Source organism: Trichoderma evansii (assembly GCF_050947405.1).
Source record: "Trichoderma evansii strain SZMC 28006 chromosome Unknown GGI43scaffold_7, whole genome shotgun sequence".
Taxonomy (NCBI): Eukaryota; Fungi; Ascomycota; class Sordariomycetes; order Hypocreales; family Hypocreaceae; genus Trichoderma; species Trichoderma evansii.
In genome coordinates, this window is record NW_028145199.1 from 669,173 (window position 1) to 691,636 (window position 22,464).

General features: G+C 46.3%; 8 protein-coding genes across 8 annotated transcripts; 5 read left to right on the forward strand and 3 right to left on the reverse strand.

The window, feature by feature from the left end:
• Positions 1–649: 649 nt before the first annotated feature.
• GGI43DRAFT_382807 (uncharacterized protein) lies at positions 650–1,626 on the forward strand (the record flags this gene model as incomplete). Its single annotated transcript, XM_083203286.1, has 3 exons — positions 650–853; positions 977–1,367; positions 1,478–1,626. The coding sequence occupies 3 exons, from the start codon at positions 650–652 to the stop codon at positions 1,624–1,626; spliced, it is 744 nt and encodes a 247-aa protein (XP_083061676.1).
• Positions 1,627–2,230: 604 nt separating this feature from the next.
• GGI43DRAFT_346632 (HET domain-containing protein) lies at positions 2,231–5,049 on the reverse strand. The gene has a single exon (XM_083202204.1). It carries the CDS (start codon positions 4,975–4,977, stop codon positions 2,368–2,370), a length of 2,610 nt encoding a protein of 869 aa, XP_083061677.1. The 5' UTR covers positions 4,978–5,049; the 3' UTR covers positions 2,231–2,367.
• Positions 5,050–6,217: 1,168 nt separating this feature from the next.
• GGI43DRAFT_346657 (ankyrin repeat domain-containing protein) lies at positions 6,218–9,936 on the reverse strand. Its single transcript, XM_083202205.1, has 6 exons — positions 9,356–9,936; positions 9,103–9,293; positions 8,158–9,049; positions 7,194–8,034; positions 6,672–7,132; positions 6,218–6,620 (listed from the first exon to the last, which is right to left on the reverse strand). Exons 2-6 carry the CDS (start codon positions 9,226–9,228, stop codon positions 6,325–6,327), a joined length of 2,616 nt encoding a protein of 871 aa, XP_083061678.1. The 5' UTR covers positions 9,229–9,293; positions 9,356–9,936; the 3' UTR covers positions 6,218–6,324.
• Positions 9,937–10,296: 360 nt separating this feature from the next.
• On the forward strand, positions 10,297–11,386 carry GGI43DRAFT_346677 (uncharacterized protein). Its single transcript, XM_083202206.1, has 2 exons — positions 10,297–10,693; positions 10,767–11,386. Exons 1-2 carry the CDS (start codon positions 10,445–10,447, stop codon positions 11,145–11,147), a joined length of 630 nt encoding a protein of 209 aa, XP_083061679.1. The 5' UTR covers positions 10,297–10,444; the 3' UTR covers positions 11,148–11,386.
• On the reverse strand, positions 11,240–12,629 carry GGI43DRAFT_346681 (YoaK family protein). The gene is made up of 2 exons (XM_083202207.1): positions 12,325–12,629; positions 11,240–12,260 (listed from the first exon to the last, which is right to left on the reverse strand). Exons 1-2 carry the CDS (start codon positions 12,527–12,529, stop codon positions 11,626–11,628), a joined length of 840 nt encoding a protein of 279 aa, XP_083061680.1. The 5' UTR covers positions 12,530–12,629; the 3' UTR covers positions 11,240–11,625.
• A 1,686-nt stretch (positions 12,630–14,315) lies between these two features.
• GGI43DRAFT_402371 (RecQ family ATP-dependent DNA helicase) lies at positions 14,316–19,980 on the forward strand. The gene is made up of 3 exons (XM_083205681.1): positions 14,316–14,850; positions 14,903–15,261; positions 15,333–19,980. The coding sequence occupies exons 1-3, from the start codon at positions 14,427–14,429 to the stop codon at positions 19,569–19,571; spliced, it is 5,022 nt and encodes a 1,673-aa protein (XP_083061681.1). The 5' UTR covers positions 14,316–14,426; the 3' UTR covers positions 19,572–19,980.
• A 17-nt stretch (positions 19,981–19,997) lies between these two features.
• GGI43DRAFT_402373 (uncharacterized protein) lies at positions 19,998–20,870 on the forward strand. Its single transcript, XM_083205682.1, has 2 exons — positions 19,998–20,406; positions 20,519–20,870. The coding sequence occupies exons 1-2, from the start codon at positions 20,206–20,208 to the stop codon at positions 20,762–20,764; spliced, it is 447 nt and encodes a 148-aa protein (XP_083061682.1). The 5' UTR covers positions 19,998–20,205; the 3' UTR covers positions 20,765–20,870.
• Positions 20,871–21,083: 213 nt separating this feature from the next.
• On the forward strand, positions 21,084–22,068 carry GGI43DRAFT_422245 (glutathione S-transferase; the record flags this gene model as incomplete). The annotated part of the gene is made up of 6 exons (XM_083208073.1): positions 21,084–21,179; positions 21,250–21,264; positions 21,343–21,474; positions 21,541–21,598; positions 21,666–21,833; positions 21,968–22,068. 6 exons carry the CDS (start codon positions 21,084–21,086, stop codon positions 22,066–22,068), a joined length of 570 nt encoding a protein of 189 aa, XP_083061683.1.
• Positions 22,069–22,464: the final 396 nt, after the last annotated feature.

Sequence of the window (22,464 nt, forward strand, 5' to 3'; positions counted from 1 at the left end):
ATAGGTTCAAATAGGACACAAAGGCCGGCGCGGTAAAGGGCTGTACCTAGCCCTTGGTTCAATGACTGGATGGATAGGATATCCAAATATACCTGTAGCTATAAGGTTCAGCCAGGTCGACCATCAGTGTTCTCCAAGGCCAGATCGCCCGGATCACTTAGAAACAATAAGGTTTGAGATACAGCTCGCGCACACCGAGATAAAGTTCCACGCCGATGACTTAACGTTGTGGCTAAACAATAATGAGGGAATCTAAGGAAGGAACCTAATAAAAGGAAGCCACTTGCAGGCATATATGCCCTTAATGGTTCTTTTGAAGATGGATGAAATCCTTCTTTACCCATGCTGCATTCAACCTGACATTGGGCCTGCCTAATCCCATCGAAATTATACTTCCAAGGCAGCAACCTGGACTGAGCCAAAGGCGCTATATGATAAGGGTTTGGAGGGAGGCAAAAATCGCAAATATCAGGCCCTTGTAACCTTGATCGCATGAAGATTTCTACGGTTCTCTCCGACAAAAGCACAGTGCGCACAAATTCAACTATAAGAAGCCGACTACATGTACCCTTTACTGCCAGCAATCATTGGACAAACTCAACTTACTCAAAAAGCCATCCCAGGCCATTCACACTCTACCTACGTCAAGATGATTTGGTCTCAGTTCCCTCCCGAAATCAAGTGCATGATTCTTGAAGCTCTGACAGATGATAAGAACTGCATATTATCTAATGCTGCTGTCGTGTCACGGGAGTGGCAGGCTGTTATTGAGCCACACATCTTTGCATATATACGAGTCACGTCCCAACGCATCGCCCAACTCAACGCCATGCCGCAGCGCAACCGGGATCATGTGCGTTATATATGGTTCTGTATAGAACTTGAGCGATACAACTGCCGCAAGTGCGATTCTTTTGATCCCAGAGCATTGCAGACAAGCCACAGCGAGAACAAGCTCATCTTGAAATCGTTCTAGTCGCTATTCACAGCTTTGAACACGTGGGAGCCAAATGGGAGCCTGACCCTCTACATTAGCCTGTACTCGAAGAGCGATAACGAGCACGCATTCAAGTACCTAACCTTTATGCCCGACGCTACGGGACACCAGGTCGAGCCGATGTCGATCGCCGGAAGCGAGGAGCCCAATAAGCACCGATGGGAAACGACCGTATTGGGGTCTATCCCACCAGAAAGAAGTCTTGAGCGTCTCTTTGGACATGTCTGGCTCCCCATTAAGGATGAACGAAAGTGTTGGGCGCAGACACCAAAGGTTCTGGCCGTGACACGCCTTGAAATGAGGCTACAGACTTATCGCCGATGGGAGACGTTTACAGTCTCCCAGATTCTTTCCCACCTTCCTGGCTTACGTGAGTTCCACTATGAAATATGGATGCAGTAGTTTACCGAGATGCACGAGACCTGGAATGAATGTGAGTAATTCATCACTAAAGTTTGCCAGCTACTAACATTTTCACAGCGTTGCTTGAACTTCTTTCGGCTACCGAAGGGCTGGGCAAGTTAACAATCTTTGAAAACTCCAACCAAGAATACCCGCTCTACTTTCTAGGAGAACCTGGCCAGCCCATGCTCCCACTATTCATCTCAGTCAGAAGCTTGCCCGAGTGAATCTTGGCGTAGAAGTCCTCTCAGCGTCATTCATGGTAGATGCTGCAGAGTTTTTCTCTGAAGTTTCAACATGGCCAAACCTGAGCCATCTTACCCTTACTTCACAGCTTCTAGCACCCACAACATGTCCTACACAGATAATGGATCTCCTTCAAGCAGCAGCATCTGCAGCTTGTTACATGCCCAAGCTCAAGATGATGGAGATATGGTATGGACGAGAGGAGTTGGCAACTTTATTCAAGTATGAGTTTATCCCTGGCTATTTGCGGCAATCTGTTGTTACTTGGCGAGCAACATGGTTTATGAGTATACAGCCTCGAGTGATTGAGGCGTGGGAGGGGGTTGTACGCAGCCGTGGTGGATATCCTGGTGGCGTTGATGTGGTATATTAGGGTCGACGAGCACATCACGTCACATGTTGATGCGATTGTCAACCTGAAGCTATCAGAGACAGTGCTCCGGCCCATCTCTTTGCAGCAGATTAAGAGAGAGCAGAGCTTTGTTGGTTCCTTGACAGTCTAGACAGATGTAATTATACACGAGAACAATCTATGAGCACACAGCAAGCACTTAAAGGATCCGTTCAAGAAGTGACGAATTAAAAATCTACAAAGTCTACCAGGGGTTCTAATGGCTCATGGATCACTTAGACTTCTAACCGGGGTGTACAAAGCGAGCTACTCGAGGCGTACAAGTCGATTTAATGCAATACAATATTCCTCGAGCCTGTAGATCCAGAGTTCAAATCAGGAGAAGCATCTGCGCCTCACATGTACCCAATTCCCACTTCCGGATCACTTTGCCCTGCATTATCCCCTGTACATAGCATTCTCCTATAATCCTCCAAGCTCGCTTCCCCCTTATCGTTGGACATTTTCGAAGGACAAAAGGAACGCCAGAGCCAAAAAGCACTGCAATTCTGTCTTCAGGTTCTAATTTCTGGGGGCCCAGTCCAAAGTAGCCTTTTTTAGTGATAAAGAATCTTCGCCCTAAAGCAAACTTCTCGATGCCTGCTTCCAACGTATCCTGTGGCACTAGACTTGGTTGCTGTCTCAGAGCTTTATTTGAATCATCAATAGCCTGGTATACAAGCTTCCTATCAGAATGATCGGCATCTTCGGCATCTTCGGGGTCATCGACATCTGATGTGATATGGCGTACCCGTCTCTTTTTTGCTTGTTGCTTAGCGAGCTCATCGCTGTGTCGTCTGCATTCCCAATACGGATCGGGGACTATATTCGCCAAATTGAATGGCCGATGATAAAGATCGTATGGTTGTTCTTGCCATGTTGAGGCAAGCTGACATAGAAGGGCAATATAGTCGTCATCATGCTGCGGGAAGGCTCGCTCTTTCAGCTGAGGATCTAATTCACTGATAAACGTAGAGGGGCAATCTTCGGTCCCTGTAACAATAGTAGACAGCGATTGGTCAAAGGCTTCGCACATCTCTGCAAGCTCAACCAAACCCGCTGTTTTTGCTGACATTGGAGGCTGCCCTGGTGACCAAGACTTCGAAATTTCCGGAAGCCAATCTTCGTAACGGGACTCTAGCTTTCCTGTCGACTGTCCCACGAACAAAGTTGACCAGAAGGCTTCCAGTAGCTGATTGATAGTCGGGTACATGATGGATGCCTTCTTATTGGATGTAGCGAGATGTTTACAGTGACCAATAGCGACCATGAAACGCGTAGCGTCCGTCCAGTTTCTGTCAACGTCCTCAACAAAGCTCTCATGACATATTTCTAGCTCGTCCCACAAGATTCCCTTGATTTCCAGAGTCTTCTCATTTTTGTCCACCTTGAAGGAGGCATCTACTGAAGTAGCAGTTTCGTATAGTGGCTTTGAATTCGAGTGTTTCAACTCTTGTAGCAGCCATCTTTTCATGTTACGCTCCGTAATGAGCTCCCCTTGTTGTAAGGCATCAGGTTTATCAGGTAGGTGGGGATTCTCGTGACCGACGACGAGCATGAAATCCTCGCGATGTAATAGCTCTGGAAATAGATCTTTCAAACCAGGAATTTGGTGAAATGCAAAATTTTTTGGAACATCATCCAAATCTTTTATAACTGCAGCGCCTTTAACAGCCATTTCTAGTTGTTTAATTCGACGTTTCAGTAGCATCTCATGTTCCGAAGTTATTGGTGGACCGTTGCAACGGAATATAACCGGTGACGGTTGACAAATTCCATTAGCCCCAATGGTAGTTTTGGGCTTCGTATACTGCGGCTCTGCCCACCACGGAACATCAAAATAACGTTGTATTTTTCTAAGAGGCAAGGGCAGCGAACCAAGAGTAGTAGACCAGTCGGGAGCCCAAGATGGGAGATCCGGGTCACCATTGCTACATTGGCGAAGAATCTCCAGCTTGGATTCACCTGACAGCAGCGCTGCAGCGAAGTCAGTGTATACTTTCTCCACAGATTCGTCGTATCTTGCTTCGAGTCGGTTTGATGGTTTCGTTATAAACATGTTCCAAATTGCATAAATTTTATCTCGCTTATTGGAGGCTTGGCAGTGTCGATATCGACAAAGTAAGTCAAACAAGGCTTCAGGCGTTGACCGTAATAAGAAGTGTCCTGCAGTATCACGCAAGCTGTCGAGCTCTAAGATGTCTGTAATCGCAGGGAAAGCTTGTCTTTGGTCATCCTGGTTAGCCTTCATGCGAGCGGCTGCAACCACCAAATTTGTCCAAGGAACGCGAGCCTGGCCGCAGTATATTTGGGCTTTATCCAACTTGGTACCCATTGCGCCCATCGTAAGCTCTTGTATAATCCAGATGCGTTTCCACCAAGGGCGTTCAAGCAAGCTCTGAATAGCCTGCCACTCGTTATGGGGAATAGTAGCTATCTTATCATACGGAGAACCACATCCTAAGCTGAAGATGGACTGAATAGCCAGTCCACTGTCGAAAGAAGATGGCCCAAGCCAAATAACAAGTGAACTAGCTGTCGCATAGATCATGCTCATCATTGGGATTTGGTGATTCTTTTCCAATAAATCGTTCTGATTAATGCATATTGCATCTACCCAAAGGTCGATACACTGGCTTGCTTCACATCGATGCTGCAGGAATGAGTATAGGTTATCAGCAACAGGCAACTTTATTCCGTTAATGATAATATTCCTAGCAGCTGAATTATTTCCCCAGGTATAGGATAGGGCCTGGAAAGAGGGATTCTCGTTTTTAATTTCTTCCATGTTGTACTTGATGAGCGAAGCTCGAATTTCCGCTGATGGACCCCCGCTCGGCTCTAATCTCAACAGGCGAATTTCCAGCCCGCTTAGCGGAAGCTGTCGGTAGAGCGACTCGGGGCCATCAACGATGCTTGGATTCTGGGCAGACATGGCCATGAATGTCCGACGAATTTTCTGGTTTAGGTAGGAAAAACGGTTGCTGTGATTGCAGTACTATGCTCTATAGTAGGTAGATTCTCATATAAATATGGCTGTTCGAAGGTCGCATTTAGGCAGAAAATACACAGCCACGTCAAGCAGTTCGCCCTCAATACAGCCTTGTTATCACAGACCAATGACGATGGATCAGATAGGTCAAATGTTTATATAAAAAAAGCCTCACGAAGTGATTTCACGATGAAAATATGCGCCAAAAGCTGCACGTCAGCGTTCGAAAAAAAAAAAAAAAAACATGTGCAATATATATTAGAAGGCCCTTTAGTACACAAATCCATCGCATCTCCACCTTAGATAACAGGTACCAAGGGAGAAGTACCAGAAAAGAGGAAGAAGAGATAGAAAATATAGCAGATGTAAAGCAAATAGGGGTGTTTTCACACCGGTTGTATATGGTTTATAGCATGGTTGGCTCACAGTGTACATATTTTCATGTACGTAGCAGATAAAAGCGGTGGTTGCGATCTATGATTTGCCTTTAGTGGGTCGCAATACACTGGATACAGAGCAAACAAGAGCCTGCGGAACATAATATTAAACTCTATAATGAGGCTATGAAGGCCCGTTTCTGCAGCCCATGTACAGGGGTACTAGATTGGTAGTGCTTGATTTCATTCTCATACATAGACCTTGCAAAAAGCAAAAAGCTGTCGTCTTCTACACAGCCCTGATTGATGCGCTTTAAGGAGAAAGAGTACTTCATTATGTAACGCCAGAGAAAAATGAAACTCAGCCAGCGCCATAACCGTCTCTCATGTCTTACTATTCGCTATAACCCGACCGTAACGCCGTTCGAGCTTCCTAATAATGCACCTCGGTGCCGATTATATTCCTGTAGTAGCCTGTCTCCACTTGCCATGGTGTCTTGGCTGCTTCCCTTTCCTGTTCGGGCAGTGTTTTCTCTCATGGACCTTAATATTCGATTTATTAGGATCCCTTGCACCACAGCCATAGCAGCAATTGTATATTACTCGCTGGTAATTTGTTATAGTCTCGGGATGATGATTTCTCATGTGTTTCTGGATATTGCTGGCCTGGCCCCTGCGGCCGTTCTTTCCGAGTTTAAATTTTGAATTGCAATGTCCGCAACAAATTGTCCCGTCCATCAAAGTACTCGTGGTGTCCAAGTCATATGTATTTGTAGTCATTGTGGAAGGCGAGATAGTAGTGGCGGATGAGGAGATCGTCAGATGTGACGACATGCTGGGTGAGTAGTCCATCGGAGCAAATTCCACCGTGGTACTAATACTATTAATCACGAATGTAGAGATAATGGAGACGAGAAGCTTACCTAGGGGTATTGTTCATGGCATAATCTCCATAGTAAGGTGACTGAACGGCTGCTATATGCTCCTGAACTCCCTCTGCAGAGGGGCTGTCTGGCAGTATAAGCGAGAGTGGGGATAGCTTGGGCAGCACAAGGTCGGTGCTCTTTTCGCTCCCAAAGTCAACAAGAGACGTAAATCCAATGTACGTAGCAAGGATAATGTAATTTCGACGTATTATCTGATCCGAAGCCCAACCTTGCCCGGCATTCGAAATCAGAATGGGCAAGCGCAGGGTCGAAAAGCCGTACCGAGACACTGTCATCGTGTTAGCCTGGGCAGAAGTAGGTAAAATGCCAGAGTACCTACGACATAAATAGAGTAGGATTGCGCTAAATATGGCGCCCGCCATTAGCATAGTGATACGAGCCAGGATACTGAACTGTTTCTCCTCTGGATCGGGGGGGCTAGGATTATTGGTCTGCAGACTCTCTTGTGGCCCTTGTGTGGGTAATGGGTGCCACTCGGTTAAAGGAAGTCTTCTTTCACACGAACGATTATAACGCAATACAGAAAGGTTTTGTTGACGTAAAGTTTGCAGCCGATAAGAGCCACGAGGATTTCCGAACCCATGGTCAAACAGCCCAGATGTTCTCACGAGATGGCTTACTAGGTATTGAAGGACCATCAAAGGGCGCGCGAAATTGCTCGCTTCTTTCTGGGTAGTTGTTGAGGCCGGAATGCCCCAAAGATGAGAAGCTATTTCGAAGAACAGACGTTGATCATCTGGTCTTAATAGAGCAGCCCATCGTGGGATGTCATTAACAAATCTAGATATTGTCAGCCAGATGTGCATGTTATCATCGGCAAGGAGGGCTATAGTGTGCTTACTCTTTCTTCGAGCACTCTAGTTGCGAAGATGGAATGACCGACCGCATTGCATTTGCAACTTGCAAGGCGCTGACGACATCCGAGAGTCTGCGCGGCATGTACCCTTCGCAAATGTCCCGAATCGCACGTGTTCCGCTTTTCCAGACGGATGAACTGGTACTGACTTGGCCCACAAATGCTATGAGACTGGTAGAGGCGTCCTGTACAGTGCCTGCGTCCAGCAATCTTTCGCATGAATTCGCAACCTTTGCGAGTAGCCGGCGCGTCATGGTTTTGCGTTCTTGGGCCTGTATAGCGGCAACGGCAGGATCCTTCATATCGATGACTGCAGACTGCCGAATATTCTCAAGGAACTCGCCAACCGTTGTATCCGCGCCATCAAAACATGTTGTACCTGTGTCATCAAAAGGAATCCAAGATAATCTGTAATCCTGGATCATGTCCTCGCCTTCGAGGAGAGTTGCCCCCATTGAAGATAAGAACTGAGTCACTTCACTTCTTCTCGATTTTGCAGCTGCTGCCAGGGGTGAATAATGCTGTAGGGAGCACCACCCAATCTTCCCATTCGAATCGTCACTATCGCCCGCGGCTCTATGACGCAAATCGGGGTTGACATTTGCACCAGCCGCTACCAGATAGCGGACAATTGCGAGGTGACCGTTCGATGCCGCTACTGCCAGAGGTGTGGAACACTCTTGGAGGCATTCCCTACGGTACCTATCCGCCGCTAGGTGCCGTGTATCTGGGTTGACAATTGCACCGGCCTCTACTAGGTAGCGGACAATTGCGAAGTGGCCTTTCGATGCTGCTGCTGCCAGGGCTGAGAAATTCTCCTTCCTATCTATATGTAGGTTGACATTAGCACTAGCCTCTACCAAGTAGCGAACAATCTCGAGGTGACCGTTTAATGCTGCTACTGCTAGGGGCGAAGAATTTTGCTTCACTTCTTGGTTGACATCCGCACCGGTTTTTACCAGATAGCGAACCACCACGAGATTACCCTCTGATAATGCTCTCGAAAACAGGTCTTGGCGATTGTAGTTGTCCATCCTGGCTAGGGAGCGTTCAAGAATGTCGCCATATACTACCTTGTTGGTTTCTTCTAACTGAGATAGAATTTCTGCATTTTCCTCGAGCACATTCGCGCCGACCTTCAGTAGATAGTCGACAATGTGTGTATGGCGATGCTTGATGGCGCGAGATAGTGAGGACTTAAATCTTTTACCCATGATGTTTGCGCCTTTCTCCTCGACGAGGTATTGGACTATTTCGAAGTGGCCACCGGAGGCTGCACCACTCAAGGGTGTTGCACTGATGCAGGAATTTCCTCCTTCTTTATTAGCACCATAGCTTATAAGCAGCTGAACTGCATCCAGGTGGCCAGCTTTTGCCGCACGGTACAAAGGCTCGGCAATGAAACCAGCTCCATCCACCTGGGCGCCATGCTTGAGAAGAAGATGGAAGACGGTCTTTTCATAGTAGCGTATGGCGAGACATAAAGTCTTGGCATCGACCGATCCTGGGTCCATGGCAAGCAGACTGTGCACAGCAATGAGATCGCGTTGCCTGATGGCAGCCCGCAGTTGGGATAGGAAAGGCTCATTTATGAAGAGGAAGGGATGTCTTGGCCCCTTGATATCTTCCTCATCAAGCTCGTCGATGGCTTCGTCTAGAAGGTCGAGATCTTCGGACATAGAGCGGTTCTTCTGGCTTTGAATGTCATGGAGGTGGAGCTCGGTTAGAATATGCTCCTCATGGAGATGCTCAAGTCCGAAGGTGGCAAATATCGAGCCTTCGCGGAGGAAATGATGAACAAACAACTCCAGTGTATCGAAGCTGTGTCCGTCCCTTTTGTCCTGGTCGAATTTCGCACTCATTTCTGGATAGCGGGGTAGTAAAAGGGCCATACTGATCGAGACATTGTCAAGGTAGTCGCCCAACGAGGGGATTGCGCGCAGCCACTGAAGGAGGCTGTCTTCGTGGATTTGAATGTCGAGGATGCTCTGTTTCTTGTAGAGTCTAAAACAGACCTCATAGTCTGTGCCGGGAGTACCTTGGATGAAGCGGCCGTTACCGCACGAATAGACCTCGAAAACTCCCCTTAACATCAGTTAACGCAATGCAAAATACATTAGTACAGGTGTTTAAAGAGGCGCACTCACTCTTCTAAGTATTCGGTAAAGATGAAGGCTTTGCGCAAGAACGGGGCATCCTGGTTCAAGCACATGGCGGGGACGGCGGCTGGTGTTGCCAGAGGATTGTTGTGTTGGCGGCCAGTCAAGAGATGGGTGCTTATTGAAGTGATAGTTTATAGGAAGTAGTCGTCAGTTCGATAGAAACCAATTTGAGAGCGACAGGCCCTGAGAAGAAGAGCAAGACTTATATATACCAACGACTAGATACCATCTACTGGGCTTATTTGGGATGCACGGCATGTCGGTACCGTAGATAGAGCCACACCCCAAAATTTAGGAATCAGTACTGGCGTTCGAGGTCGCCATGTTAGTGTTGTCACGTCGTTTTTAGGAATCCGCCTTGTCCGACACCAAACGACCAACGCAGAATGCAAGGTGCATCAACCGCGACCTAACATGTGTAGGTGGAGGGGTAGGTATTTGGCCTAGTACCATCCCAAAGCCAGGTACTGCTTGGGCTGAGATCAGCAGGTGATCATTCTTAAATCTATGTAAGAACAGCCCGAATTATCCATGTTCACTAGTAGCTCCAGGTTCGCCTATTTTCCGTTGGAGCTCTCATCTGGCGGCTAGAGATTGTTAGGAATCCCACGCACCAATGCAAGCCTGCCCAATGCCAAGCCTTCCAAAGCACAAGCCAGCATTCGTTCTTCGATATCTCAGAAATGCCACTTGTCTAATTCGACACATTATCTGGTCGCTCAGCCCTATCTTGCAGGATGTTTTCCTAACTTGCGCCAACATCCTGCTGCGTTCCTAATTTCTTCTGTTCTCTGTGTGCTCCTGAGTATTGCTGGATTCCTAACTTCTATGATGCTTTGCTATATTCTCCCATCAGTTAGGAGCTACTCGATCATTCATTGCCATGCCTTGTTTTCATAATGCCTACTTGGGACACTCTCAGCCGTTTCCTAGGAACCGCCGGTATTCCTAAAAACATGGAGCCTTCAACAAAGGGTACTGGAGCCTATTTAAGCCATATTCTCTTCTGACTTCAATGCCATCCCTGCGAAAAATCATTTTGTCAAATTCAGCGCCAAGTCCTCCATTTTCATTATGCCTTCATCATGGGAGGTTGGAATGGAGTACCAACTTGGGACAACTTGGATCGATCTCCGTGTAGTCATGCTCAGTCATGGCGACTACCATCTCTATCACATTCCACTTCGATCCTCCGACAAAGCGACTGAGATCATACTCAAACTCAAGAAGCGTCTTGTGACATCTCGCGGATGGTGGACGAATAAGTTAATGAAGATTTTTCCATTTCTAACGCCGGTAGTTTATAAGGCAACGATATGCCCAGTATGCTAAAGTTCTAAATGAGCCGCGTGCTATTCTTCCATTTTGAAACTGATAGAGGGTGACTTGTTCGTAGGTAACCATCGAGGCCATCTCTCAGGACCTCCCCTGCATCGTTGACATTGAAACCGAATATTGCTGCCACGTTCTCACAAAGGCTTTGCGCAACCCCAGAGAGTTCCCATCTGAATGCGACTTCATTACGTCGTATCGTCGTTTCACAACTCCAGACGAGGCGCCTGGCACTATCTCCGCTAGAGATGTGTTACTAGTTCGCTTAGAGTTCGACAAACTCATTCTCTCAGCGTTTGTTTTATTGTTCATCATGTTGTCCATCATCTGTGGAGTCGTGGCAGGTATATATTGGAAGAGTTTAGATACTGGTCTGGGAGTATTTGGTGCTGTGATAGGTTTGGTTGGTGTCGTGATGGGTATGTTGACCTATTTCTTGAACTAGGTGTTGTATCTCAAGGCTAATGATAACATATTACTTCAACCGTGATTATATTATGCAACTTTATTTCTATGGGAAGTATCTCCAATAATAACATATAAGTCAAATAAGGGAAGCACAGCAGGCAGATATTAAGAAATGTAGAACTAGTTTATAGAATGGCTTCTCTTTGTAGTTATCCAACTTAGCTATCGTTTTAGAATAAAACATACGACCAAACGGCCGTCAGCGGCGCTTTAGCATTGTATCAACCCCAATTTTGAACAGATCCGAATTCCCCACGTCTTCGCTTGCTGAATCTAAATGCCACGAAAACAGTCGCTATCTAATGTTATATGCTCGCTAATTGCCGGTACAGTGTTTGCCGGTAGAGCGTCCGTCGCCTCATATCCCTCACTACTCTCTTTTTAACATAAGATAAAAAAACTCCAGCCGTAAATTTTGAATGCCAAACGCCGAAATAAACAGCATACTTTTCTCTTTAAACCATGGAATCATTGACTTTTTTCTTCTCGGCCCCTGAAAAAGCGTATAACAAAGTGGCGAGACCTTTGCCGCCACCAGAGACTGCGAGAGCAGCGGCTGATCCAGCAGTTCGATAAATAAGGGCACCGATTAAACCTCCAACGACAAGCGCAATAAGAAATGAGATGCGTCTCGTTCGAGGATGGTTATCCACGACAAAGAGCTTTCGGTCAATCATAAGATCTACCCACGCCGCAGTTGCCATGGCCGTACTGATTTCAGTAGCCGCCAGACTTCGGGATTGCACCACCTGGCTACCAGCGGCAAATGCCAGCAAAGCCACAACACCAACAGCTGTCGGGCCGTGATCATGAACTCCATATCGGTATTGAACTGCCGTTGCACCAAATACGAGACAGGTTTGTACCAGATTACACAGAATAAGCCACCATCGCTTCCGAGGGCCAACGACATGGCTCATTTGGCCCGTTAACCACCCTGCGAAAAGGAAAACACCGAGTCCCGTGCCAATGTTGGCAGTGTAAAACATGTCGCCGTTGAGTTTTGGTATAACTAAAGCCAGACATAGAAAAATAGTATTGCCTGTTTGATTTGAGGCAAAGCAGTGATAGTCTGGGAACGTTGTTGCATCTTAAACAGTCATCGCGTTAGCTTTTGAGCATATTAATTATACATAGAAAGGGGGGTTATCTACCTTGAATGCCCGTGCAAATCGTTATTAACAAAAGTTGGAGCTCAACAAATAGTGACGTGCGAACATCCTCATTGAAGTGGTCGATAAATCCATTCTCAGTCTCTGGTTTTTCGGACGTTTGTGGAGTTTGTTGTCCAGTATAGATCGACCCTTCTCGACTAGTGTCTTGAGGAGTGGTGACGATCTTGACCTCTGTTCCAGCCATTGGATCTGTGGAAATTGCGCTGATGAGTTTCCAAAGATTAGGATTGAAAACAAATTGATTTTGGGCCAAAAAGACCAATTCACCGAGAGGCAAAACCTGGGGGCAAAGATTTACTTAATACAAACGTCGGGACCGACTTCCGTCTGAGGCACGGTACGAAAATTGGATAACCGCCGGCCCCACGTCCGAACTCAGGATCCATGATCAATGCTTCAAGGGGAGAGCTAGTAACGGACTTTTCCGGCAAGCAGCTTGGCGAGAAGCGCATACATAATGATATCGCTGCTTTAGAAAAAGCTGCCTCTCAGATCAAAGAGTGGCTCACTCATATCTCTGCAGCCCGGAAACAATGTCTTGGCGTACAAGGTTCACGATAACGGACGCTTTGACTCAGGTCGCACACAAAGTGTCCTCGCCCCAACTTTGCGATTGTTATTTCTAGTCGCGATGCTGAAGGACAGAAGAATAGAATTAAACACATCTTTGGCGCTCATGTCACACAGTTCAGCACATCTCAGCAAGCTACCCCTATCCTGAAAGCAATTTTTTTTGGGTTCTCTATCCCTTTCGCTGCTTGCGATGGCTGCTTACTCTGCTGGCCGAATTCCGACAGGCAGAGTCGCATCCAGCTCAGCTCACCGACTATTATAGGCGTTGGCTCTTAGATAATATTTACGTACATGCGTCCCTGCAAGCTGCGATAGGGGCGGCGTCATCGATATTAAAGAGAGAGGGAAAAAAAAAAAAAAAAAAAAAGCCCGGTTTAAAGCGGCGTGGCGGCGAAAGCCTGTTTCTTCCAGCCAATAGTCTAGGGCTGACCCTCCGCATCCGGAGTGGGCCCCGGCCGGCTGCCGACCAGCCAGCCGCGCGGGCCGGGAGACGATCTGGTTGCAACTCCACCGATGCCGCCGACAACCGCGCTGCCAATGCTGGTGTTTTGGAGGGAAATGGCTGTCGAGAAGAGGTTGAAATATGGTAAAAAATAGAGTTATAGGGGATATAGACTGGTTAATGCATGGGAAAACGTGGAGTTAGATGATCTAGAGTAGATCTTGATCGATTAATTGTGGATGTAACTCTGCCATGGAGTATGTCTTAGGTACTCTGCTCAAGGGGCTGAGCTATAGATAGGGCTGACATGGCCTGAGAAAGTCTTCTATAAATCACCATCTCCGTATTACTTGTACTACCTAGGTAGTGCTATCACTGCATACTATGTGGCTATTTTATACTGGGTATTTCTGCCAAGTTACAATATTGGCGCTTCATCAAGATTGAGGGATATGACGAGTATAGCAAGCTTGTATTATTCAATTGCCAAATAATAAACATCTCTATTAAAGATATTAAGGAAAGAGAATTATCAAAAGTTACAAAAAAATTGTTTCCCCTTGAGGTAATGCTGTATAAATGCAAATTTGAGCTAGTGTTCTGCTAGAGGCTACTTGAACTTCCATATTCTGCGGGCCATTCGTCCTGACGTTTGGTGATGCTTAATGACTGGCTTACGAAAAAAAGTTTTCTCAATGCTTATGCGATATTGTATAGTAGAAACCCCGCGGATTTACTACCTGAAACATTCACCCCCATCTCTTGAGCAACTGTCTTATAGTTGCGTCCGGACGGACATTTTGTGTGTAGTCGGCGTTTTGCCGTATTTTTGCCGATGAGAGAAGTAGCGTTCGTGCACTGCAACGCGTTTTAATGGAAATCACGTGTTGTCGCATCTGCTGACTAACCGACGCGATACGCGATGCTCGGGCAGCACCACTTTCATATTATTGTTCACGCCGCATACGATTGAGAAATACCAACTGCGATACGGAGTACAAGGGTCTGGTCTCAATGTTTGCCAGAATCCCAATGCAGACCATCCTGGCATTCATTAGCCGGCTTCATGACTCGAAATAACCTCTCAGGCCACCTCTCCTGGTTGTTGAAGAACGTTGCGTTATCAAAACCTACTGCCCGCGAGTTTCCCACCACAAGCGATACCTCATCATTTCGTTTTTCACAATCACAATCACAATCTGCTGACGCACCTACGGCAAATTTAAGTCAAGCGACCACTACATCAGCCAGCACAGACAAACGGATATCCCAGGTACAGGCATCTGGGAGCTCAAATGGCCTGCCGAAGAGAGAAGAAGCTTTACAGGATAAAGAAGTGGTAGTGTTAGAGGACGACAGTATGGGCCGCCTGAGCTTGTCTACAAAATCGAAGAAAACATCACTTCTGTCCCAAAATGGCCAGCTCCCAACACCGTTAACCGCTGATCCCCAGACCAAGCCACGCTTGAATGAGCCTCTTAAATCGAGTGGTGCGTATACCAGAAAGATGGTTTAAGTGGTATTGTGTTAATATTTTGGCAGTAGCTTCGAAAACCACGAACCTAAAACATGATGCCATTTCAGAAACGAAACCAGGTTCATCGCGCCGCATCTCATCGCCGGAATTCAGCACTGATTTCGCCGACTTCGACGATGACGACTTGGAGTACATGGATCTAACAAGAACAACTGGTGCATCTGATGACTCTCTGGAATTCGGCGACGATGTGGAGGTCTGGACGGAAAAGGATGCATCTTGGGAAGCAACGCTGCCTAAAGCCAAAAAGAGGAAGAGTGCTGATACCGGCAACGCTGCGGTCGAAAGCCAATTTCCAGATGTATATCAGCTCCTGGGAGCTGATCCTCCAGCCCCGACTCCTGGTCGTCGATCTGCGACAAAAGTTAGTTCCCCAAATTTCATGATCCCCCAACCAAACAAATTAGGAAATTCTCTATTGCTAAACTGTTCAAGAATGCGAAAAATGGATCTTCCAAAATGTCCTTGGATGAGTCTTCCTCTCCCTTAGATCGAGCTGCTGCCCAAAGGGCGCCGTCTCCTATTAGGCGGACTCCAGAAAAAGACTATGCTATCAGCAGTTCTGAAAGACGAAAGAAATTAAAAGTTGCCAGTGAGCGACCTTCCTCTCTAGACTCTCCAGCTCTCAACGATGCTGCCCAACCTGAGCCACGACAATCCAATGAATTTTTCATCCCTGATTCCGATGATGAATTTGTTACACCACAGTCGTATACCACTACTCCCAAGAAAAAATCGGCGAAGCCTTTTGTCAATCTACAAGAGGAGGATGCTTTCCTTATGGATGTTGAAGAATTAGCTGTATCTCCTAGGCCAAGACACCAACGTTCATCTCCGCCTCCTCGGCCAGTTCAGGTTGAAAGTTCAGATGTTTTACACCGCCAAAGCGTGTCTGAAACCCAGAGCACTGGCACCATCGATAATTCTAACGAAACACACCTATCACAACATAAACTTCCATCATCTAGCCAAACACAGAAAATCTTGTCTGGCATTTTAGAAAATCCACAGCTTCTAACCCAAAAAAGTGAATCCCTGGGCAACAAAATTCAACAAAATGATCGGGACTTCTTACAAGCTATAAACGACCGGCTACCGAAAGATAAGAGAACCGAGATCAAAGCAGAGAAAGAGCGCCTCATCCAACAGCAAAAAGCAATACAAAGCCTTAATGAAGCCGTGAAGAGCTATAGAGCCCTGAACGAACAGCGAGAAGCAGTCGCTCTGCAGGTAGCCCAGTCCTATTCAAAGGGTGTAGATACAGATGAAGACGAAGCCCGACTTGATGAACTTACTGAGCGTGTCGAGTCAAAAGAACGAGAGCTTTCCCAAATACTGGCCGAGGCAGGCCTTGACGAAGCCAATCTCATGGGAAAACAGAAAGATCCTGTTCTGAATGAGAGAGATGAGCATATTGTTGTACTTGGTACGCAAGCTGGTCATAGAGGCATGGTCAATATGTCACGGAGCTCAAGAGATATTCCATTATCGATAGGAGGAACTCAAGTTGTTCACCAAACGCAACTCCCTGAGCCGATTCGATCACAACTGGGGAGTGAGCCACCGCATAATTTTTCTCTCCCTGATCGTGCGTCTAGGTCTGCTTCAAGAGCCGCACCGCATTCAAGCATAAATCATCTCATGGACGTAGAGGACGATTTCTTCTCCGATATCGACGAGATCGAGATGCAACTGCCTCCGAAACCCATCAAGAAGACCACTCAGCTCGATAAAGGCAAAACTTCTCTGAGAAACCGCACTCAGCGCTCAGGAAATGAATTTAGCGATTTCAGCGATGATGCTGATATGCTTGCATTTGCTCAAGACTATGAGATACGCCAGTCTGTAGGCGGACCGCCTCCAGACTCTCGAGTATTTTCAGAAACCTCGGGGAATACCTTGCCTGTGCCAAAACAGAGGCAATTACCCTCAAAAAGGCAATCACCTCCAGAACCTTCTCAAACAAGGATACCGCCAGAACTCATGAGGCATTCTTGGTCTGCAGATGTCCAGAAGACTTTGAAAGATCGATTCAGGATGAAAGGATTCCGGCACAATCAACTAGAAGCCATCAACGCCACACTCGCTGGCGACGATGCCTTCGTTCTGATGCCAACAGGTGGTGGAAAATCTCTCTGTTACCAGCTTCCAGCCGTTGTCAAGTCTGGGAGAACGAGAGGAGTAACCATTGTCATATCTCCTTTACTGAGTTTAATGCAAGATCAGGTAGATCACATGAAGGCTTTAGGGATACAGGCCGTTGCATTCAACAGCGAATGCTCACCCGAGTACAAACGGCAAGTCATGTCCGCTTTCAATGAGCGGAACCCAGAGCATTTCATTGAGCTCCTCTACGTCACACCGGAAATGGCCAGCAACAGCGTCCAGTTTCTCAACGCCATGGTGAATTTATATCAGAAGAAAAAATTCGCTCGCTTCGTCATTGATGAAGCTCACTGCGTCAGCCAATGGGGGCATGATTTCAGACCTGATTACAAGAATTTAGGCCAGCTTCGGTCCAAGTTTCCCGAAGTTCCTGTCATGGCCTTGACAGCTACTGCAACCCAAAATGTCATTGTCGACATTAAGCATAATCTTGGCATGATCAACTGCCAAGTGTTTTCACAAAGTTTCAACCGTCCAAATCTGTATTATGAAGTTAGACCGAAAAGTTCAAATCCGGTGGCAACCCAGCAAATCGCCTCTCTGATTAATTCCAAATACCGGAATGTTACTGGAATTGTTTATACGATTTCACGGAAACAAGCTGAAGACGTCGCCGAGAAGCTTTCAGACCATGGCATCGCAGCCCGTCATTACCATGCACAAATAACGCCTGCGGAAAAAGTTGAGGTGCAAACAGCATGGCAGAAGGGCCAAATTAAGGTTGTAGTAGCAACTATTGCTTTTGGTATGGGTATTGATAAACCAGACGTCAGGTTTGTTATGCATCATGGCATTCCGAAGAGCTTAGAAGGCTATTATCAAGAAACTGGCCGTGCGGGTCGAGATGGGAATCCCTCTGACTGTATCCTGTTTTATGGAAAAGCGGACATAAGAGTCCTCAAAAAACTGATCATAGACGGAGATGGAGCCAAAGATCAGAAGGAAAGACAGATGGTGATGTTGAATCGTGTAACAGCATTTTGTGACAACAAAGCCGACTGCCGACGAACTGAGGTCCTCCGCTATTTTGGGGAAGATTTCAATGCGTCACAATGCCACAAGACTTGCGATAATTGCCAGGCCGGGTTAGTTTTCGAGCAGCAGGACTTTTCTGAATACGCTATTGCCGCCATACGAATCGTCCAGCAGCAGTCAAGGCTCACAGCGAACCAGTGCGCGGATATTCTGATAGGTAGGAAATATCCAGAATACCAAGCCCAAAATTCAGACGAGTATCACGGCATGGCCAAGGGAATGAAGAAGCATGAGATGGTGCGTGTTATTGACCGCCTCTCAGCCGAAAAAGGCTTCCATGAAGAAAATATTGTTGGAAATCATGGTGTTGCTATTCAATATCTTCAAATCGGACCAGCTGCCAATCAGTTTTTGACGGGAAGACGGAAATTGATGCTAACAGTCCAAGTTTCGGACCAAGGTGGCTCGAACCAGACGAAAGCTAAGAAGACAAAGGCTACCAAAAAACAAAAAGAGCCAGCAACTAATGTGCAGTCAACATACGTCTCGTCACCAATCAATAGACGTAGAAAAAGAGCGGCAGTCATCGATAGCGATGACGAGTCGAACTTGCCCATGACATCACGTGGCTACGTAAATGATGGATTCGTTGTCTCGGACGAGGAAGCTGAAGAGGATGAGGCCGATGAGGCCGATGAAGAAGCCTTCGAACCGCTCCCACAGCACCGGCCTGCAAAGCCGACTACGAAACCTAGTTCCAAAAAGACATCGCGACCGGAGCCTATCGCGAGCAAACATAGACTGCAAGATTTGCCAGATATACACCAAGACGTGGTTGATGCTTTTGTCCAGGAGGCACGCCAGTTAGAAGAGCGTATCCGAAATAAATTGGGCCTCAGACGACCAATGTTTACAGACACTCACCTCCAGGAAATGGCTATTAACTGGACCACCTCGATCGACAGGATGAGCCGCATTCCCGGGATTGATGTCGATAGAGTCCAAGAGGTTGGCCCAAAGCTGATCCCGTTACTGAACATGTACCATGCATCGTATCGTGAGATTGCTGCGGCGGACGCGGGCACTGGCGCCTCAACCTCCAACTTGGATCAAGAAATAGTGGACTTGATCAGTTCTGATATCGATATCGACGAAGATGAAGAGGGGGAAGGGGAAGGGGAAGACTCTCATTACTTTTCTTCCAAACCGACGGCAGATGTCCAAGCCTTCCATAATAGGTTACAAACATTGAATAGCCAGCCAAGTCGATCTAGGGGGAAATCCTATAGCCGAGGAGGAAGCAGGAAATTCTCTGGTAAAAAGTGGCCTAAGAGAGGCGCTGCTGCTGGAGGCTCCCAACGCCGGGGTAGTGGTTCCGGTAGGAGAGGCGGTAGTTCCGCTGGTAGTAACGTTGCGTCGTCGTCACGATCTGCTGCAGGAGGCGGCAGCGGCAGCGGCAGCGGCAGCGGATTCAAGAGAGACGGCAAAATCGTCAAAAAGAGCGGAGGTGGCATCGGATTAATGCCTTTATGATCACTGGTCACCACCTGAGCGACCTAGTATTTCAACTTTTACAAGCAAAGATAGATTTTTTAAAGAAAAATCGAGCAAAGGGCCTGCCTATTGATTTACGTATATGATGTTGGTTTTCGCGGGTTTTGCGTGTGGCACGAGATACGAGATGTAACGAAGATATCCTCCCTCTTAGCATTCTATTCCTAACGCCATGACGTTGAGTGGCAGAGATTATTGCATTAACGAGGCGGTTTTTTATTTGGGCGTTGGAGCGTTTCGGCATTTAAATCGTTATCCCTTAGGGGCGAATTCGAAAAAAGCGGAGGAAAGGGCGGGATGCGGGCTATGGCTACCTGATTTGAGACGATATTAGTAAATATGATGGAGTTGTTTCACGTAGTATAGATGAAATACATGTATAAATACATATATACGCGGTTTGTAGCGGCCTTACTCAGTGATAGAACCAAGAAACGTCAGAACAGTAATCGCTACAGTAAGCTGAATTCGGAGGGAGCATCCCGTCACATGATAGCAACACGGCTTTTCCAATAAGAAATAAGCAGGATTTCAGAAATAAACCCCGCATAGAAAGTCCGAGAAGCATAATAAAGAGGAACAAGCATCTTCATCTTTACAAGTTGAGACCCTCATGGCGACGCTAGAGAGAGAGGGCGGGGAGCAGATCGTAGTGGAAGATCTCGACCCTGTTGAGCAGAGGGTCCTACAGAATCTAATCACCTGGCTCATTGGAAATCCAAACGCCGATTGGCACGCCACCATGTTTTCACCCCATGTCGAGCAGTGTATAGGTGGCGGCGTGGAATACATGGCATGGCCGCTAGAATCCAAGGTAGGCTTGTTTTTTTTTTCTTTCTCAAGATGTTGTTATTCAAAAAGATTAGTGGGCTCTGGTATTTGTACTCCATATACATTTCTTTATTTGACTGACCCATTAAATAAAGTATCCCGGCTTTGACTACGTCATATGCAGAACCCGGCTGCCAAGCCTTCCCACCAGAACACCAGGCATATGGATCCCAATTGCGGGCTTTGACGGATGCAGGATTGAAGACGAAGCTGGATTCACGTATAAGCTGCTAGTGGGCAAAAAGTATGAGATGCTCAAGCCGTCTAGAAGGGTTACGTTGAGGGTGAGAGAGGGTGATGTGATGCATGTGCTATGGCTCATGAAGCACAAAGATAGGTGATTTGAATAGAGGGTGGAGAAAATATAAATTGATGTATTTACTTATAATTTATTATAGTTGCCTTTTTAATTTATATTTTGAAGTATATAACTGTTTAAGCTTTAAATTAAGTTTGCATCCGGTGATCTATTGTCTAAATTGGAATTTTCTATTCTCCAAATAGGAATTTTCTGCAGACCAATTAGGAGCACGTATTAATAATAGGATTTCTAAGCGACATGCGAATATATATAGATACAATGTATGCAATAGGATTTCAAGTTAGTTGACATTGTATGTTATTTACAATTTACAACAGACGTTAGATACAATTCAAAACATGGGTATTCCGACTGATATCACGCTTTATACGGCGGCCACACCCAATGGCATCAAGATTTCTATCCTGCTGGAGGAGCTGGGGTTAAAGTATAATGTGAGTATCTAAACACTCTTTTAATTATCAATTAACTAACAATTTTTTCCCCATTTCCTTTTATAGCTAGGTCCGAGTTATCGGTGTAAGCATCAACGAACAGAAGGAGCCTTGGTTCCTCAAGATTGACCCCAACGGCTGACTTCCCGCGATTACGGATAAGTGGATTGACAGATCTGACATTAATGTCTTTGAGAGTGGCGCCATCTTACAGTATCTCGTGGATCGCTATGATAAAGATAATAAGGCTTCGTATCCCAGGGACTCCAAGGAGATATGGGAGGTGAATAGCTGGGTAAGCTATAATTATCATATGTGTCAATGAAGAATTAATTAAGTGACTAACTAACTCCATATTTAGCTTCACTGGCAGATAGGCGGCGTAGGCCCTATGCAAGGACAGGCGAAACATTTTATCAGTGAGTTTACTTGTATCTATACTCTAAACTCAAAGAAGAGTGTATGTATGTATAACTTGTATAATAGACGCTGCGCCGGAGAAGATCCAATACAGCATCGACCGCTACGTCAACGAGACTCACCGTCTTTACTCTGTTATGGACTCACAACTCGCAAAGTCCACATCGGGCTTCCTTGTCGGCGACCGCGTTACCATCGCTGATTGCGCCCTCGTTAGGTGGATTATGGATCGCGGTAAGATATTCCTTTCTCTCTCTCCCTCATCATATTTGGGTTGTCCTTTTTCCCCTTTGAGCATGGCGATTTGTTAATATTTTTCCGCCTTTCTTCTTTCTTTTCAACCCTCAACAAATAAGTAAGCTATTCAGACTACACTGGAATCTCTCTGGATGAGCTCCCGCATATCAACAAGTGGTTAAAGACTCTTTCCCAGCGACCAGCCTTCCAAAAGGGTCGGCAAGTGCCTTAATTGGTCGTCTGAGGTTGGCAAAGCTAAACGTTTGAGGGCATGAGAGAAGAGGACAGCCAGTCACAATAAGGCCGATCAGTAGTTATAGCTCATATAAATATAGTAAACTCGCCAGTCACTGCATGGATAAAGAGATAAACACATGAATAGCCCATTCCAAGTCTAGCTCCATTCAAATATCAGGAATAAAGTGTTCGGATTGCCTCTAGTTAAATTAAAGAAGAAAAAATTGTAGAGCTAGCCGTAGCATATAACAGACTAGCTCCGGGAATCTCAGCTATTCTAACAGGAAAACAAAAATTAAATGACAAGAAGAGGATAAGGCACGCGCAATGAGACCGATCAGTGGGAATGGGAAAAAAGGATTGAATTAGTTAAAGCAATATTGTGAAAAAT